The sequence below is a fragment of the Leptosomus discolor genome, chromosome 25 (assembly GCF_034619465.1).
Source record: "Leptosomus discolor isolate bLepDis1 chromosome 25, bLepDis1.hap2, whole genome shotgun sequence".
NCBI lineage: Eukaryota > Metazoa > Chordata > Aves > Leptosomiformes > Leptosomidae > Leptosomus > Leptosomus discolor.
The window spans coordinates 6,341,529-6,359,903 of NC_141415.1; the positions used below are offsets into that span (position 1 = coordinate 6,341,529).

The following is an 18,375-nucleotide window of genomic DNA, read 5'->3' on the forward strand; positions in this document are numbered from 1 at the left end:
TCCGACCCCCCTCACGGCGCCATCTTCCTCCTCCGGGGCCGCTCGGGCACCGCCCTGGATGTCCCGCCCTCCAGCGGCCTCTTGACCAATCCCCGCCCGGCTTGCCGGCTCTCTGTCCAACAGACAGCGAGATGCTTTATCGCTGGCCAATGCTCTGCGGATTGCCGCTTGATGAGCAGCCCCGCCGAGCAATAGGACTGGTGATGGAGTGACAGCACCGCCAATGGGCGCGGAACTCCGAGGTGACGGACGGAAGCGAAGACCCAATGTGAGGGCAGATCTCTGATTGACAGCGCAACTGGCTAATGGGAGCGAGCTCAGCCCATCGCCGTCTGTTGATTGATTGACAAGCGTTCGAGGCAGAGGAGGTGGACTTCCTCGTGGGCGGGAGCCACCCAGGCCCCGCCTCTCAGTTCGTCGCGGCCATCTTGATTGACGTGCAGAGAAGACAATGAGAGACGTGAGGCAGCCGAGCTCCGCTTGTGATTGGCTGCGCTCCTGTGGGGCGGGAAACGTTGAGGCTTGATGACGGTGGCGGGGTCCCCGCGGGGGCGGGGAGTCCGGGGGATCCCCGGGTGGGGGTCGTCTTGGCTCTCCCCGCAGGCCCCGGCCTGGCCGCTCCTGGGACCCCTCCCCCCGGCCCTGTGGGGGTGCCCTGGCCCGATGACCCCGCCCCCCGCCGTGCCACCGGAGGGGCCCTGCGCCCATGGGGCCGAGGGTGTCCCCGGTGCTGCCCTCCCCCCCCCAACCCAGCAGCCCCCCAAACCCCACGGGGGGGGGGGGGGGGGGGGCGGGTTCTTCCAGGGCCCCGTGGTTGAGCCTTGGCCAAGATTGGGGAAACTGAGGCACCGGCGAAGGCCCCGACCCCATCACCCCACCCGCGGGCTGGCCTGGCGCCCATCACCAGCCCCCTCGGGGCTCCCCCCCCCCTCCCGCCCCCCGCCAGAGGTGGCGTGGAGCAGCTTCGGACCCCCCCCCCCCCGCCAGGCCCTGCACCCCGGGGTGCGGGAGGCAGCCAGTGGGGGAGAAAATCAGGGGTGGGGGAGAAAATCAGGGGTCGGGGAGAAAATCGAGGGTGGGTGAGCGAGGGGACCCCCAAGCCTGGTGGCACCCAGCCCCACTGCTCCTGAAGGACCCCATCTCCCCCAGGGGTGGGGGTACCCGGGGGGGTTGGGGTGCCCTGTCTCCCTCCAGGAATCAGGGTGGTTGGGGGGCGGGGGGGGTGTCCCCAGTCCCTTCACAGGGATTGGGATGTTCAGCGTGAGGGGCTCAGGGTGCTTGGAGGGTGTTGGGGTGCCCAATCCCCTTGCAGGGATCAGGGTGCCCAGCAGCTGTGACCCCCATCCCCACCCCAACCTCCCCACACTCCCCCCCGAAGGACCACCCACCGCAACTGAGGGGCCACCAGCCACCCCATGACCGGCTGGGGGGGGGGGGGGGGGGGGGGGGTTGTCCCCAGTGGCTCCCGACCCCCTCCCCATGCCAGGTCTACCAGGGCCCCGGGGTGCCCAGCTGGCTCCAGCCCCCACGGGACCAGCACCTCCCACTGGAGCCAAATAATTGCTCGGTGCTTTGTTGTGCAGTGTCTATGGCCCCGGGGCCTTCATTTGTGGGAACTTGCTGTGGCGAGTGCCTCCCTTTTAATTACCTCCCCTCCTCATGCTCCTGCTTACTCACCGCCTGGCACCGGCGCCTCCGACCCCCGCCTCGGCCCCCCCTGGCCTCACGCTGGGGTCCCGGTGGCACGTTTCGGGGTGTCGGTGCTGTCCTCGGACGGGCAGAGCAGCCCCCACGCCTGGGTCCTCCTCCTGCCGTGGGGTGAAGGAAGGTGGGGGCCCAGCCCCAGCCCGGCAGGTGGAAGAGGAGGGTTGGGGCTGGGTGCCCGGCGGGGTCCCCTGGGTGGGGGCCGCCCACGGCCACCCCCGGGACCCAGCTCCGGCCAAGCTCGTCAACGCGGCGAGAGGCGGCCACCGACGCCGCGCTGGCGTCGCCCTCGGCGCGCCGGGGCCACGGGGAACGCGCGCCCGTGGGACGCGGCTACGCCGTGGCGCTGCTCGCCCCGTACCCCATCGCTGAACCCGCGCCCCGAGAGCGGGACCCCACAGCCCAGCGCTTCAGGGGGACACCCTGGGGTCCCCATCGCTGCCTTCCAGGGAGGGAACCCCAGTGCAGGGGTCTGCACGGGCTCAAGCCGGCGCAGGCTGCACCCCCGGCCACGGCAGGTCGAGGGAGGGGAGCGGGGCCTGGCCCTGCGGAGGGACCCTCGGATTGGCGGGAGGCAGCGGTGCCCAAAGGGCCACCGTCTGGCCGGGTGCCCGTGCGGCCTCGGCTCCGCTCCCGGCACCTCCCGCCCCGGCTGCCGGGGCAAGTCCCAGCTCGCCACTCCCTGCCTCAGTTTCCCCAGGCGGGCAGTGACGCCGGCGCTCGGCGGCGAGCCCAGCGCGGACGCGAGCGCGGGCACGATCGCTGCCATTGTCCCTGGGAAAAGGCCACCCCCGTGGCCCCGACCGTGCCACCGCGGCACAGCGGGGTGGAGGTGGGGGCGGCTGGGACGGGGACAAGGGTCTGCGTGGCGAGACAGGGGGCAGGGACACAGGGGTTGGCACAGCAAGGCTGGGACAGGGAAACAGGGACACAGGGACAAGGGTCTGTGCAGCGAGGCAGGGGACGGGGACTCAGATTGGCATAGCAAGGCTGGGCTGGGGACATGGGGACACAGGGACAAGGGGACAAAGGGACAAAGGGACAAAGGGACAGAGGTCCATGCAATGAGGTTGGGACGGGGGCGCAGGTGTGCAGAGAGAGGCAGGGGACAGGGACACACAGGTTGGCACAGCAAGGCTAGGATAGGGACATAGGGACATGGGGATATGTGGGCATGGGGACATGGGGACACAAGGACGTGGGGACACAGTGACACAAGTCCACACAGCAAAGCAGGGACCCCCGCAGAGCCAGGCTGCTGCGCTGGGCCAACCTGGAGGACCCAGAGGCCTTGGGGCTGTCACACGGGGCGAGGGCACGCCAGCCCCTGGGGTCCCCATCCCTGCGGTCCCCGTCCCCAAGCCCCCTGCCACCCGCCCCGTGCCCCCCCGTGCCAGCTGGATGCGCCCCAGCGCGGGGAGCGCGCCCAAGCCCACGCTCAATTACGTTAATGACGGCACCTCCTCAGCCGCCAGCCCGTCCCCGCGCCTGGCCGAGGTCGTTACTGGTTCCTAATGGTTTCTGCAGAGAATTAGAGAAAGTGGTTTTGCGGAGGCTCTTCCTGAGGGGCAGCAAGAGAGGGGGGACAGTGCTGTCACCACTGCCCCGGGGGCCTGGCATCCACTCGGCACTGCCTTCTGCCCCTTTGGTCCCACCGGGAGAGGATCTGCTCCCCTATCAGCCCCCGCCTCACCCCAGCCCCACGGGGCCACTGGGGATGGGTACGGGCTGGCGCGGGGCCCCATGGGCTGGGGGGAGTGGCTGGGTGCCCCCCCGTCAGCCCCAAGCCTGAGGGGGTCCCAGCACGGCCTTGTGCTGGGGGGAGGTGGCAGTGGCACATGGTGTGGACCCCGTCCCCGCTGTGATCGCATGGCCATGTGTCCCTATCCCCGATTCAGCTCTGTGTCCCCGTCCCCAGCACAGCCACCTGTCCCTGTCCCCAGTGCCACTCCGCATCCCTGTCCCCAGTGCGGCCATGCGTCCCACCTCCAGCGTGGCCAACTGCCCCTGTCCCCCGTACAGCCCAGCGTCCCATTCCCAGTGCACTCCAGTGTCCCATCCCCAGTGCAGCCACATGTCCCTGTCCCCGATGCAGCCGCACGTCCCCATCCCCAGTGCAGCCCAGTGTCCCATCCCCAGTGCACTCCAGTGTCCCATCCCCGGCGCAGCCACGTGTCAACATCCCCAATGCAGCTGCATGTCCCATCCCCAATGCAGCCACTTGTCCTCATCCCCAGTTCAGCCACACGTCCCCATCCCCGATGCAGCCGCGCGTCCCCGTCCCCAGTGCAGCCCAGTGTCCCATTCCCAGTGCAATCCATCACCAGTGCACTCCAGTGTCCCATCCCCGGTGCAGCCACGTGTCAACGTCCCCAATGCAGCTGCACGTCCCCATCCCCAGTGCAGCCCAGCATCCCACCCCCAGTACATCCCCGTGCCCTATCCCCGCTGCAACCGCACGTCCTCGTCCCCGGCGCAGCCACGTGTCCCCGTCCCCGGTGCGTGGTGCCGGGCGGTCCCCACCACCGTACCAGGCAGGTTTCCCCACGCGGTGACTGACAGCCGGGCCGGTTGGGCGCAGATAGGCAGGCAGATTACACGGGGCTAATTAAAAGCCGTATTTAAAACTACACCGAGCCGTCAGCTCTGTCGCCACGTCGCAGAGGTCGAGTCCCGACAGTAACTCCTGCTCCCGGTAAGAAACGCTCCCTCGGGGCACGCCACGACCTGACACGCACGGCGGGCAGGGGAAGCCCGTCGCGATAATCCCGGTAGATATCTCCGCCAGGCAGGCGGGTGCCCTGCCTTCAGCTTGTCCCCAGGGACCGGGGAGACAGCCCCGTGCCAGCCGTCGTGCCCCCCGGGGACGTCCCCAGAGGCATGACGGCTGGCACAGGGCCGCACCCTCGTCCCCGTGATAGTACGACTCGGGGATCGTGGCCCCCTCGTTTACTTTAGGGACCGAAGGGCTGCGGGAGTGGTGGGGGTTGTGCCTTCCGAGTGCGGGGGTGGGGATTTGGGACCCTGTGCCGCGGGTGATGGAGGTCCCACCGCGTCCCAGTCTGGGCTGAGGGGCACCATAGTGGGCACTGAGGTTTGCTCAGCCAAGGGTGCACGGTGACGCCCCCCGCAAAAGGACTGTGACCACCCCATGGGGCTGTGGGCGCCCAGGGCCACCCCGGTCCCTGACCCACCCGGCATCGTCACCACTGTGCCACCCCCGGCGGGCTCAGGGTTCCCTCCCTGGATCCCGCCAGCACCCCAGGCTGCACCCCACAGCGGGGTTCAGAATCACCCCAGCGCCATTCCCCTCCCCCCGCCGGGGCTGTCTGGGTGTGGGGCCGGGGGGCAGCACCCCCAAAACCTCGGGGGAGGATCCAGGCGCTTCGGCTCTCCCCGTCTGAGGCCCCGTGGCCACCCCCGGGGGGGGAACTGGGGCGACCCAGACGGCGCAGCCCCGTGGCACCCATTGCAGACCCACTCCAGGCAGCACCCCCAGGCACCCTGCTCCCGGGCACCCAGCCTTCGTGGAGCTCAGCACCCACACGCGTGGGTGGGTGCACGCAGGCAGCGGGTGCACACGCACACGGACGTGCACAAACGCAGGGACCTGCCGCAGCGGGGGGCTGGGGGGGGGGGGTGGGGGGGTGTGTGTATGTTCACACCCCTCCTGCACGCTTGGGGACACGCGTGGACGTGACACCCCCCCTGCATACACACACACACACACACAGAGGGGCGTGCACACACACGCACACGCCTGCACACGCACACGCTCCCAGCGCCCGGCCGGCCCCGCTCCCCCCACAGACACCAATTAGTTTTATGGCAGCAGAGGAAATTGCCGTCCGTTCCCCCGAGCCAGGAGCTGTTTGAAGGGTCCTGCCCTGGGGCCGGGAGGGGTCTTGGCCGTCCCTCTGTCCCCCAACATCTTCCTGGGGAGGGGACACACCCCTTCTCCTCCGTCCCTCCATCCCCTTGGTCCTGGCGAGACCACGAGGTGCCTCTCCTCCTCCATCCCTCCACCCCCCCATCCCTTTGTCCCTCCGTCCATCCATCCCTCTGTCCCTCCAGCCCCCCACCCCTCTTTCCCCCCTGGGGACAGGGGTGTCCCCAACCCCCATGTGCTGTCGGGCTGTGCCCCGTGCCAGCCCAACTCAGCCCCCCCCCCGTCACCCATCGGGGCGCAGCGAGGGCCGTGTCCCCCCACCCCTGGCAGGGCCAGACCATGCCCAGCGGTGGGGCGAGGGCTGGGAGCACGGGGAGGGGGGGGGGAGGCTGCTTCCTCAAGCCCACCCACTCACCAGGGTCCCGGCTGCAGTTTCGGGGATCACCGACCCCTCCTGCCCCCGCCCCGGCTCCATGCAGGACCCAGGAGCCCCCGATCAACTCTCGGTGTCGTGTGTGTGTCCCCCCCCCCCGCGATCCGGGGGTCCCAGCCCCACATCAAAGCCAAGCGGCTGGAGCAGCTCCTGCTGCCTGAGCACTTGGGAGGCATTGGAGGCATTTGCCTCTCGCCTTGTAATTTATGCAAATGGGCTCTGTAATTAGCTACAATTTCAAGGCACAGCTCGGGGTTTCAGACACTCCGTGGCGAGGAGATGCCCCCCCCGGAACCCTCCAGCATCAGCGTGATTTCCACCCCATGTGTGGTCCCAGCTGGGGCTCCAGCTCCACTCGAGGGGACTCCAGGAGCCCCCAACACCCCCAGCCCCCCCAGGTTCCCCTGGTCCCTCCCCATCCCCACAGCCCTGTGCCACTGCCCCACCCAGCCCCCGGCTCTCAGCCCCCCACTGCCCCCGGCCACGTCCTGGCAGCTCCTCCCCCCCCCAGCCCAGGAGCAGTGTTTTGGGATGGGTCTGGAGGATGCTGGGGGTGGGGGTGGGGGGTCCTTGAGGCTGGCTCTGGCAGCATGAGCGGGTCAGGGCCTTCCCAGGTAGGTCCCTGTCCCCGGAGAAGGTACCCAGTATCCCACACCCTCCCACCCTGCAGCCCCTCCGTGGCCCAGGGCTGGCACGGAAAGGGGACACGCTGGGAACTGATGGGAGACAAGCCATGGCAGCCGGCACCTGGGACCCCCGGCCAGTGACCTGTCTCCCTCCTGCACCACCAGTCCATGAAGCACTGGGGAAACTGGGAGGAGAGCCCAGAGTGAAGGGACGTGGGACGAGCCACGTATGCACGGGGAAAGGCACATTCTGGTGGCCAAGGGGGAGCTGGGGACTGGGGACCTCTGGGCCAGCGTCCCCACTACGGGGTCGCTGCTCCCTGTGGTGGCACAGCTGGGGTGGGGACTGGGATCAGACTGGGGATCGATCTGGATGGTGCCCGGAGCTGGACATGCAAAATCTGCAGACTGCTCCCTGGAGAGCTGCTGGCGGCAGCGATACAGCCCCTGGGGAGCCGAGGGCCACCACCCTGGCCCAAACAACGCTTGGGTGTCCCCAGGCTGGAGCATTCCCCTTCCCTGCAGCCATGGGAATGGCCCCCAGCACCTTCTGGGCAGGAGAGGCAGCGAGACCCTGGTGCTGGGGTCCCCCCGCATCCCCCCACATCTCTGCAGAGCACTTGAGCACGGGAGCGTGCGTTCACCGCCATCTATTTCCAGCCAAGCCCCCATCAGCAGCTTGCCCCACTGCCTGCCGTACCCCTGCCCGTCCTGGGGTCCCCATTCCAAGGTCCCCATCCCGGTGCCCGGCCAAGCTATGGAGCCACGCTCATCCCACGGGCGGCCACGTTTCGGCGGCGGTGGTGGAACCATCCCTGGGATGATGAAAACCAGGAGAGTTTTCCCCAGGGCGAAGGAGTTCCCTGCGCCCTCCGCCCGGCCGGCCGCTTGGCAAGCACGCCGGGGAGATGCGGGCTCCCACGCGCCGGCACGCCGGGCTCTGCCAGCCAGGCTCACGGTGCTGCCGGCCGAAGTCCCAGCTCTGGCGAGGCACCGGCAACTTTTCCTAGGGGTTTCGAAGTCGGGTGGGCTTCCCCTAGGGCCACAAGGGTCTTCACAGGGTTGTGGCCACCAGCAGCCAGGCCTGGGCCAGCCCAGGGATTTTGGCTTGTGGAAATGGGGACACGACGCCCCGGTGATTAAGTTGCTCCTCTGGCTCTGGCGTTGCCGCCTGGCAGCTCCTGGGGCTTCTCCCTTTTCGGCAGCCCCCCCGCGCTGGCAGCTTCGGCGGTGGGGGCACAGGAGCCAGGAGGGTTGGATGCCCCCCTGGCCAAGTGGGGACAGGCTCAGCTGGGACCTCCTGGACCCTTTTTGGGCTGCCCCAAATCCATCTAGGTCATGATGGGTCCTGCCATCAGCATCCCACTCCTTCCTGCCGCGACTCCAGCTCTGGCCCCCAAAACTTGTCCCCTGCGTCCACCCCCATCCCGTTTACCCCATGGCACAGGGGCGAGCCTCAACTGGGCTTGGGGAGGGGGGGGGGGGGGGCGCACAAGGACCCCCCCACTGGCATGGGTGACATCCCTGGGGGCAGGAGCAGTCGGCCACCTCTGGGTGCCACCTCGGGGAGGGGACACACGACACAGCCGGCTGGGCTCAGCGAGGGGGTCTCCGATGGGGGGATGTGTGCGTGTTTGGCAGGAGGGCGGGGGGCCACGGGCGCGGGAGGGAGGCGGTTGTTTCTTTCTTCTTTAATTACAGCACCCCCCCTCCCCTCCCCGACTCTCTCCTCCCCGTTTGCGGTGTCTGCTGTGAACTCCCCGTCCCCTCCCTCCGCTTTCATGCTCCGGATCCTGGAACCGGGACCGGGCTCCTGTCAAAGCGGCGGGGCTGGGGCTCTGCCTCCAAGGGTTAAAATCACCTGGGACGGGGAGGGGTGGAGCTGGGACGGTGGGGAGGAGGGAAGAGCCGGGAGCCGGGCTGGGACCCAGCCATTCCTGCTCGCCCGGCCCAGTGGGTGCCCCGTCCCTGGGGAACCGCTCGGGTCCCTCGGGGTCCCCTCGGGAGCCAGCGCCCACGCCACGCCGATGAGGACGGAGCCGCCGGGAGCTCGCTGCCGCTAGACCCGTACGTTACCCCCTCCCCTCCCCAAAACACCCCTCCCCGCCTCGCCTCTGCCTTCTTCCATCGCCCCCGACGGGAGGGTGGGCGGTTGCGGGGACCCCCGACGGCGACCCCCGGTCCGGTCAGGGATCCGCGCCCGTTCCGACCGGCGGCTGGGAACGTGCTGCTGGCGGCTCCGCCGCCCCGGCCCAGCCCAGCCCAGCCCCGGCAAGTCTTTGCTTGCCACCCCGCCGCGTCCACTGGCCACCGAGCCCCGAGGCTCCTGGCCCCTTCGCCTCCCGCGACGCCCTACTGTGTCGCGCCCCCCCCCCCCCCCCCCCCCGCCCCTTCCCCAATTTGCAGCCACCCTCCCATCGGGCTGAGATCCCCCGCCGGGACCCCGCGCTGGTGCTAAACCCCGGTGCGACGGTGCGAGGCGGGGGGTTTGGGGGGGCTGGACCCCCCCCTGCGCTGCGACCGGTCATGTCGTGTCGTCTTGTCGTCGTCGTGGTGTGTCCGTCCCCGTCCTCCCCCCCCTCCCCGACGAAAGCCCCGGGGAGTTTCGCTCCGTTGCTGCGGGCAGGGCGGCGGGGTGAGCTCGGCGAGCGGGCGGCATCGCCCCGAACCCGCAGCATCGCGCTGGAACCCGCAACATCAAACCCTTTAAACCCGCGGCATCACCACCACCACACCCCCCACACCCCCCACACACCCCCCCCTTACGAACCCGCGGCATCACCCCCAAAACCGCAGCCATCAGCCTTGAAAAACCGACAGCATCGCTCCCCGACCCACCCGTCGGGGCTCCCGGGAGCCGAGGGCAGCACCGCCTGCCCAGCCCTGCCGCGGGGCGAGGCACCGGCTGGGGCTGGGAGACGGGCAGAGCCGCCTCTGCCCAGCCTGGACCGTGACTCACGGGGACGCATCACTCGCCGGTGCCTCAGTTTCCCTGCGGTGAAATGGCCAACGCGTCGTCGAGCCCCGCCAAGGAGCTGGGAGGAGGAGGAGGTTGGGGGGGGGTGGGCGCATACGGACACTGGGAGCCCCTGGGGGATTTTCTTTTGTCGTCGTTCCCGGATGGAAAAACGCCTTAGGAGCTTCCACGAGTGGCTGGGGACGCTGGGCAGGGGCAGGGCCACAGAGTGGGGTGCTCCCCATCCCAGCACTGGTCCCCATTCCCTGGCTGTGGAGCTGGGAAGGGTGTAGCCGCGGTGGAGACGGCGCGACCCGGTTGTGGGTCTCGGGGTGTGTGTGGTGGGACCGTGTCTCCGTCCCCGTGGGTCCCCCAAACTGAGGGGGAATGGTTTGGACTGGGGTGGACTGGGATGTCTGTGGCCACTGCTGCCCGGAGCTTGCCATGGCCGTGCCAGGTCTGCGTCAGGTGGGACCTGCCCGGGACCCCGTGGAGGGTCCCTTCTCCTCCTGTTGGGACTGGGGGGGGCTGGGGGCATCCCTGCCATGTTCCCTCTGCCCCCAGATCCGGGGGGGGGAGGGGGGCTGTGCAGTGCCAGCTGCCACCCCAAAGCCCCATGATGGGCCACCACCATGAGGTTTTGGGGTTTTGACCCCAGTCTGGAACCCACGGGGAGCAGGGGGCTGGGGGGGCTCAGGACCCCACTGGGGACCACTGCTGAGTGGGAGCGATGGACCCCCTTGGTGCCAGCCCTCTCCTACCCTGTTGACATCCCCAGGAGGCAGGGGCAGTCCCCAGGAGCTGGCCCCCAATTTGGTGCCAACCCCCCCCCCCCGGGTTTGGGGTGGGCAGAGCTGAGCCCCCCTTGGGGAGCAGCACCCCAAAACCTCCTCGGGCTGCTGGCCCCGGGGGGGCTCATGCCCCCCCACAATTGCCCCAGCACCAGCTCAAGACTGAGCCCCCCCAAGTGTTGGTAGTGCCGGTGGAGGTGGGTCCCATCGAGGGGACTTTGGCACCCCCCAGGTCCCACCCCCTATCTTTGGGATCCCACTCTCCTCCCCGGTGCCATCTCACCAGGGAAAATGGTTTCCCCACTCAGCTGGGGGGTCTTCAGCATTGGGGACCCCCTCCCTGCCCTGGACTCACAGTGCTGGGGATCGGGGTGGTCTGGGGATCGAGCCTCTTTGCGCAGGGGATCCCCCACCCCAAAGCTTTCAGCACTCCCCCCAGGTGTCCCCCTGGGGGTCTGTCCCATGCAGCCTGGGGGTGGCAGGGAGCTGGAGAGGGAGGGGGGACACAGCATGGGGGTGGCTGGGAGCAGGTGATAGTGGCAGGAGGGGACAGTGGCTGTTTGTTGGGAGGAGGGTCTTGGCCGCCCCCCACCACTGCGCCGGTGGGAAGTCGGGGGGCGGGAGCCGGTGGTGGCAGGTGGATTTCAACACCGGGGTGGGGCCCGTCCCCAGTGGGGTTTCCACAGCTCCCAGTGAGTCACGGCCGCCGTGCCGGGGAGGCAGCAGGTGCCCGGGGGTCCTGGGGTGCAGCGAGTGCCCTGGGGGTCCGGGGCCACGGGCGAAGGCAGCCCAGAGCCTGGCTTCAAAGGGCTGCCTGTGGCTTGGCCCTGGGGCTCTCCTGCCTCCCCGCAGCCGGCTCCGCTTCCCCATCCTGCTGCCAACCAGCCCCCCCTGCCCCCCTCCGGCAGCGTTTTGCCCCCCGCCCCCAGCAGCCTGGGGCCTCCCAGCTGGGCCAGGGGCTCGGGGCAGGAGCAGAGATGGGGGCGATGGTTTCCCAGCCCAGTCAAGCTGTGGAAGAGCCAGGGTGACCTGGTGGGTGCTGTGTCCCCCTGTGGTTGGGGCATGGGCTTGGGGACGCCACTGATGTCCCCTTGGGGACACTGGCTGTGTTGGAGGGACACGGTCAGGGAGGTGACGAGGCAGGTGCTGGCGGCTTCCTTGGATTTCAGAGTTAGGCATCCGACCCCTTTGGGCCACAGATGTGACCCACCAGCACGGGAACTGTGCCAGTGTCTGGCACAGGGTCCGTGGGGGCTTGGGGACGAGTGCCAAAGGGTCCCCCTCCCCGCCTGGTGCCACTGACCTGGCGTCCCACCAGGCTGCGGAGCAGAGAAACCGCCTTGGTGTGTCAGGGGCATCCCCCAAATCATGGGTGCTGGGTGCTGGGGACACTGTCCCCTGGACCATGACGGTGCAGGACGCGAATCGGTGCCAGGGCTGTCACCGGCGCCAACCCCCTCCCTGTGCCAGCGTGCGCAGAGGCAGGGGGTTCGGAGATGTGCCCCCCGCCCCCTTCTTCTCACAGCTCTTCTCTCTCTCCCCCCCCCCCCCCACCTTGCCCATCCCTCCTTGGCCCTGCAGGTCTGTCTGCGCCCCCCCGCCGCCCCCCGCGCCGCTCGGCAATGCTCACGGCGGTCTGCGGCTCCTTGGGGACCCAACCCTCCGACGCACCCCGAACCTCCCCGAGCCACCTGGACCTGCAGCCGCTGCAGCCCTTCCAGCCCCACGGCAGCGCCCCGGCGGGTGCCACCGACTTCGCCTCCCCGCTGCCCCCCCCGGAGCTGCCGCTGGCGGGGCCCGACGACGCCAACTTCGCCACCCCCGGCACCTACGAGCCCCATGGCCCCCCGCGGTTAGAGTTGCCCACCGACGGCACCGGCGCCTACACCAAGCTTCTGCCGGCCGCCCCGGACATGGCGCATCCCTACGAGCCTTGGTTTCGGCCCCCCCACCCTGGCCCCCCCAGTGAAGAGGGAGGCGTCAACTGGTGGGACATCCACGCCGGAGCCAGTTGGATGGAGCTGCCCCCCGGGCAGGGTGGGGGGCTGCAGGTGCCCGGGCACCCCGGGCTGCCACCGGCCCTGGGGGGGTACGGTGGTGGGGAGCACCAGCTCTGTGCGCCCCCCACCCATCTGCTGCCCCCGCCGCCCCAGCATCTCCTGGGACCGGAGGGGGCGAAGGCTCTGGAGGGACCCCCCGAGCCCCGAGGGCCGGAGACGGAGGGCGGCGGGCGGCCGAAAGGTGCCCGCCGCGCCGTGCCGCGGGGCGGGGGGCAAGCGGCGTGTCGCTGCCCCAACTGCCAGGAGGCGGAAAGGGGGGGTCCCTGCCCCGAGGGGGTGAAACGCAAGCACCTACACAACTGCCACATCCCCGGCTGCGGGAAGGCGTACGCCAAGACCTCCCACCTGAAAGCCCACCTGCGCTGGCACAGCGGCGACCGACCCTTCGTCTGCAACTGGCTTTTCTGCGGCAAACGCTTCACCCGCTCCGACGAGCTGCAGCGGCACCTCCAGACCCACACGGGCGCCAAGAAATTCGCTTGCCCCGTCTGCGGCCGCGTCTTCATGCGCAGCGACCACCTGGGCAAGCACATGAAGACGCACGACGGGGGCAAGGACGGGGGCGAACCCGAGGGCAAGGGTGCCGGGGACCCGTCGGCTGGCAAGGGAGGCAAGAGGGAGGCCGAGGGGGGGAACGCCGCCCCCACAAACTGAGCCGCTGAGCCCCGTGGTGGTGGTGGTGGGGGGGGGGACGACACACACACACACACATGGATGGAGGTGGGGAGAACCCCGGGTGGGGGGCCAGGGGAACCTTTCGGGGCCGGTCTCCGAAGGGTGTTGGGGTGGGGTTGGGGGGGGGGGTGTGGGGGCGCAGGTCTGGCACCTTGTGCTCGAAGAGGTGGCGAGGAGGAGGAGGAGGAGGAGGAGGCGGAGGGAGGGGGGGGGACACACAACGCCGGTGGCTTGGCCCCGTCTCCCCGCTGCAGCGGTGCCGGTTGGGGAGCGCCGGAACCGGAGCTGCCCTGCGGCGGTTTCACTTGTCCCGCTCCCGCTCTCCCGCCCCGGTCCCCCCCCACCCCCCCACCCCACCCCGGTCCTCCCCCGGCTTCCCAAATCTTTTTTTTTTTTTTTTTTTTTTTTTTTTTTCGGGAGGCTGCTGGCAGGCGGCGGGGCTGTTTGGGAGGAACATCAATGGGAGCCGAAGGAGCAGGAGCTGCCTGGGCACGTCCAGCCCAAAGGGGAGGAAGGAGAAGGAGGAAGGGAGAGAGGAGAAACCCGGGAGCCTTCGCTCGGGGAGGGCAGCTGTAGCCCCCAGCCCCCTCCCTGTTGTCCCCCCCTAAACCGTTGCCACCCCGGGCTTGGCTCCCCAGGGCCAACCTCGCTCTTTCGCCACCCACGAGGTTTCGGCACCCCCTAAGGGGGGCCCTCGGGGGGTGCCCACAGCCCTCTGCCCTGCCTAGGGATGCTGGGCCGGTGGGAGTCCCGCATCCCTGGAGAGCCCCGCTTTGGTTGAGGGCTTGACGGGGGTGTGAGAACTCCGGTTTTGGCCCCAAATGGAGGGTAAAATGGGGGTGGGGGGGTGGGGGGGGGGGGTGGGAGAAAAAGAAGTCCTGCTTGAAGGTGAGCCGTGGGGGGCTGCGGCGGGCGCGTGGCGGCGGGCGGTTGCCCAAGCGCACACCTGCACCTTTCCCACACCCACCGCCGCGGCCCCGGGCGGGAAGCACATGGGGCGGCCGCGGTCCCGGGAGAGCCGGGGCGGCCACATTCCTCCGGCCTGGCACGGCCGCGCTGCCCGACGCCCCACGACCCCCCCGCCTCCCCTCCCGGCGCCCCCGTAGCCGTCCCTCCCCAGGGATGCTGTGGCTGGGGGGGATTCCCTCCCCACCAACACCCCCCCCCACCACCCCCCCCCCCCAGGCATGCTGCCTGTCTGTCCCCCTGGGGGAGCCCCATTGCCATCCCTTCCTGGGGACCCCGTTGGGGACTGCAGCCACCCCCCCTGTGCGTGCTACAGGTGCCTTGGGGACCCTATATCTCCAGGGGACCCCCCCCGTCCCCCTATGCATGCTGCCTCTCCCCCTGTGGCCCCGTAGCAACCCCTCCCCGGGGATCCCTTATCTCTGGGGGACCTCTGCCTGTCCCCCCGTGCATGCTGCCTGTCACCCCGGGGACCCCATAGTCTGTCCCTTCCCGGGGCCCTGTATCTCCCGGGGACACCCCGGGGCATCCCCCACTAGGGACCCCCCGTATCTTTCCTCCCCTGGGGCCGTCCCCCTTTCCCCAGGGTACCCCATATCTGTCCTTCGCCCCCAGCTGGCGGTCCACGAAATTTGGCGTTCGGACCTTTTTGGTCTTATTCCCCCCAATTTTGGCAGAACCCCTTGGAAGGAGATGCTGAACCTGGGACCCGGGGTGGGGGTGGGGTGTTGTGTTGCTGGGGGGCAGCACTGGGGTCGGGTGGGATGGGGCTTGCAGGCTGCTTGGGGCACCCGGGGCTCCCCCGGCTCTGCCCTCCAGCCGGCACCAGTTCACACCAGTTGGGAATCTAGGGAGGGGGGAAGATTTTTTGGGGGGAGCCGATCTCCTGGTGTGGCCTCATCCCGGGGGCTCTGGGGGGGGCCGTGTCAGGGGCTGTGGGAGCTGCCCGGGCTTGGAGCACCCTGGGGTCTGGGGGGAAGGGGTAGAGGTGAAGTCAAGTGGGGTCCGTGCCCAGAGGGCGCCCCAAGGCCTTCGGTTTTGATTGTTTTATTATTATTATTATTATTAATTATTATTATTATTATTAATAATTATTATTTTATTAAGGTGAAGCCAGGCTTTGCCACTCGGGCAGAGTGGATGTCTTGGGCTGAAGCTGCGGCCATGGGCCTTATGGATGGGGAGGGGGAGTAGGATCCCTTACAGGGTCCTGTCCCCGTCCCTGTCCCCGTCCCTGTCCCCATCGGTGCACGAGGGGCCGGTGGCAGCCTCTTGCCACGCTGTGGGGCCGGGGACGAGCCGTGGGGCTGGAGAAAACCCAGCGCGAGGTGAAGTCTCACTGGGCGGGGGGGAGTCTGCAAGGACATGGCCACCACCATGGCCACCACCGTCCCTCTGCAGGGCTCGGGTGACCTGGGCTGCCCGCAGCTCTCGAAGGATGTCCCCGACTCCAGCATTTGCCTTTTCTGGCACAAAATTCCCTCTGGGTGCCCCCAGCCAGGATTTCACCCCCTGAGATGACCCTTGGGGGCGCTCGGGACCCACCCTAGGGTGCCTCAGCATCGTGCTGGTGGCCCATCGGATTTTGGTAGCCGACCCCAGCTCCGGCAGTGGCCGGGGGCTCTGGCCTGTGGGGGGGGGACCCCATGCTGCAGCCACCGAGGCAGGTTTAGGGGGACCCTCCTGGGGGCACCCCAAGGATGGGCTGGGGCAGGAACCACCGAGCAGGGGGTCCCACGGCGATGCCGGGGCTTGGGGCTCAGCCTCACCGAGTTGCCCCCCATTCAGCTGGGAGCCGGGGGTGGGGGGTGCTGCAAGGAGGGGCCCCAGGTGTGCTCTGCCCCCGCACCCCCCACCCCTCCCACCCCCCCCGGGGCCCTGCCTGCTGCGATGGGGCAATGAAGGCTGTAAAACCGGGTGGGGAAGGACGGAGGCCGGCTCCCACCCGCCGAAACCAGTCCAGCCTGCTGCGGCGTGGGGATCCCGGCCCCGCGCCCCGAACCGCCGCGTCTCCCACCCCCGAGCTGCCTCCCCCGGGGCAGGGAGGAACCGGCCCAGCCGGGGACCCCGGGGCGTCCCCCAGCGAGCCCCAGCCCCGGGTGGGGGGCGGCGAGGGGTGGGGGGTGAAGGGGAGTGGGGGGTGGCCCGAGGGGTGCTGCGGCCGGGGGTGAGGGGTGCCCCCCGCACCCAGCGAGGGGAGCGTTTGTGCTGTGAAGAGGCTGCGGGGCGGTGGGTTTGGGGTTTTGTACTGGAATAAACGCCGCGTGTTTTCCATGCGCTGGCTCTCCGGCTCCGTCTCTGCCAGGGGACCCCGGCGTCCCGCACCCTGACCCCCACCCACCTCTGCCAAGGGATATGCATCCAGCACCCCGACCCCCAAGGGACCCAGGATCCAGCACGCTGACCCCCACCCATCACTGCCAAGGACCCAGGCATCCGGCACCCTGACCCCCACCCACCTCTGCCAAGGGACCCAGGCGTCCAGCACCCCGACCCCCACCCATCACTGCCAGGGGACCCAGGCGTCCAGCACCCCGACCCCCACCCACCTCTGCCAAGGGACCCAGGCGTCCAGCACCCCGACCCCCACCCATCACTGCCAAGGGACCCAGGATCCAGCATGCTGACCCCCAAGAGACCCAGGATCCAGCACCCCGACCCCCACCCACCTCTGCCAAGGGACCCAGGCGTCCCACACCCCGACCCCCACTCACCTCTGCCAAGGGATATGCATCCAGCACCCCGACCCCCACCCATCTCTGCCAGGGGACCCAGGATCCAGCACCCCGACCCCCAAGGGACCCAGGATCCAGCACCCCGACCCCCACCCACCTCTGCCAAGGGACCCAGACGTCCCACACCCCGCCCCCCACCCTGGCCTCGTGCCTCCAGGGCTGCTCAAGATGGGGATGCAGGAGGATGCTGGGTGGGTGGGGGGGGTCACTCGGCTGAGGACCAGCTGAGCCCCCCCCTCCGAAGGGGGGGGGGGGGGGCGCATCCTGCACCCCTCTGGCCTGGCCTCGCACACGTGGACGTGCCGGGCGGGTGCTCAGGGTCCCCCCCGGGGGCAGGGTGCTGCCCGGCAGGTCTGCCCGCATACCGTGGGGCGGGCGTGCCGTGCGGGGTGCTGCCCACGGGGGGTGCTGGTCACGGGGGGGGTGCTACCCACGGAGGTGCTGGTCATGGCGGTGATGCCCACGGGGGTGCTGTTCAAGGGGGTGCTGGTCGTGGGGGTGCTGCCCACGGGTCTGCTGGTCATGGGGGTGATGCCCACGGGGGTGCTGGTCATGGGGTGCTGCCCACGGAGGGTGCTGGTCGTGACAGTGATGCCTACGGGGGTGCTGGTCATGGGGTGATGCCCACGAAGGTGCTGGTCATGAGGGTGCTGTCCATGGGGGTGCTGGTCATGGGGGGCTGCCCACGGGAGCGCTACCCACGGGGGGTGCTGGTCATGGGGGTGCTGGTCGTTGGGAGTGCCGCCCACGGAGGGTGCTGCCCACGGGAGTGCTACCCACGGGGGGTGCCGTTCAAGCGGGTGCTGGTCGTGGAGGTGCTGCCCACGCGGGGGGTCTCTACCCCACGAGACCCCCCCCCAGCTCCTACCGGGGTCCCCTGTCCCTGCCCCACGGGGGAGACCACCTGGGACGTCCCTCCCCGGGCTCCTTTGGGATCTGATGTGTGTCCCCCCCCTGCCCCACGGGGGTGCCGGTGCCGGTCCCCGCTCGCTGCCGCCGTGCGGCCTCCGGCCACGGGGCGCCGCCGTTGCCCGGACGGGGCGGGGGGGGGGGGGGAGCGCGGGGCGGGACCGGACGGCGGCGGCGGCAGCGGTGCGGGAGCGGCGGCAGGTCCGTGGGGGCCGGGGGAGTCCCGGGAGTGTCCCGGGAAGAGGATTCGTGCGGGTTGGGGGGTGGGGGGTGGGGGGGTGTCCCGGGAACCGGCGCTGTGCGGGCGGGGGGTCCCGTTCACTGTCGGGGCGGGGGGGGGGAGGGGGGTGTCCCGGTTACCGGGGCTGCGCGGGCGGACGCGGACGTCTGCGGTCGGTGCAGAGCTGCGGCGTCCCGGGGCAGGGGGTGCCCCCCCCCCCCCCAGACCACCCCGGGATGGGGTCCCTGATGTCCCCCGCAGGTTCAAGGACCATGTCATCCCCACCCCCCCAAGCCCCGAGACCTCCCGTGTCTGCCCACCCCAAAGGCACCCTAGGGGGCCACATCCAGGAAAGGGACATAGCGGGTGACATCCACCTCGGTGTCCCTCGTCCCCTCCGCCCGGTTTAGG

At 69.7% G+C, this 18,375-nt stretch overlaps 1 protein-coding gene across 1 annotated transcript; it reads left to right on the top strand.

Moving 5' to 3' along the window:
- The first annotated feature begins 12,021 nt into the window (after nucleotides 1-12,021).
- Nucleotides 12,022-13,113, top strand: SP6 (Sp6 transcription factor). The gene has a single exon (XM_086478090.1). The coding sequence runs from the start codon at nucleotides 12,022-12,024 to the stop codon at nucleotides 13,111-13,113; it is 1,092 nt and encodes a 363-aa protein (XP_086334216.1).
- The last annotated feature ends 5,262 nt before the right edge of the window (nucleotides 13,114-18,375 follow it).

Bases quoted from the DNA above. Each gene is read 5' to 3' on its own strand.
- SP6 (XM_086478090.1), top strand. From the start codon at position 12,022: ATGCTCACGGCGGTCTGCGGCTCCTTGGGGACCCAACCCTCCGACGCA.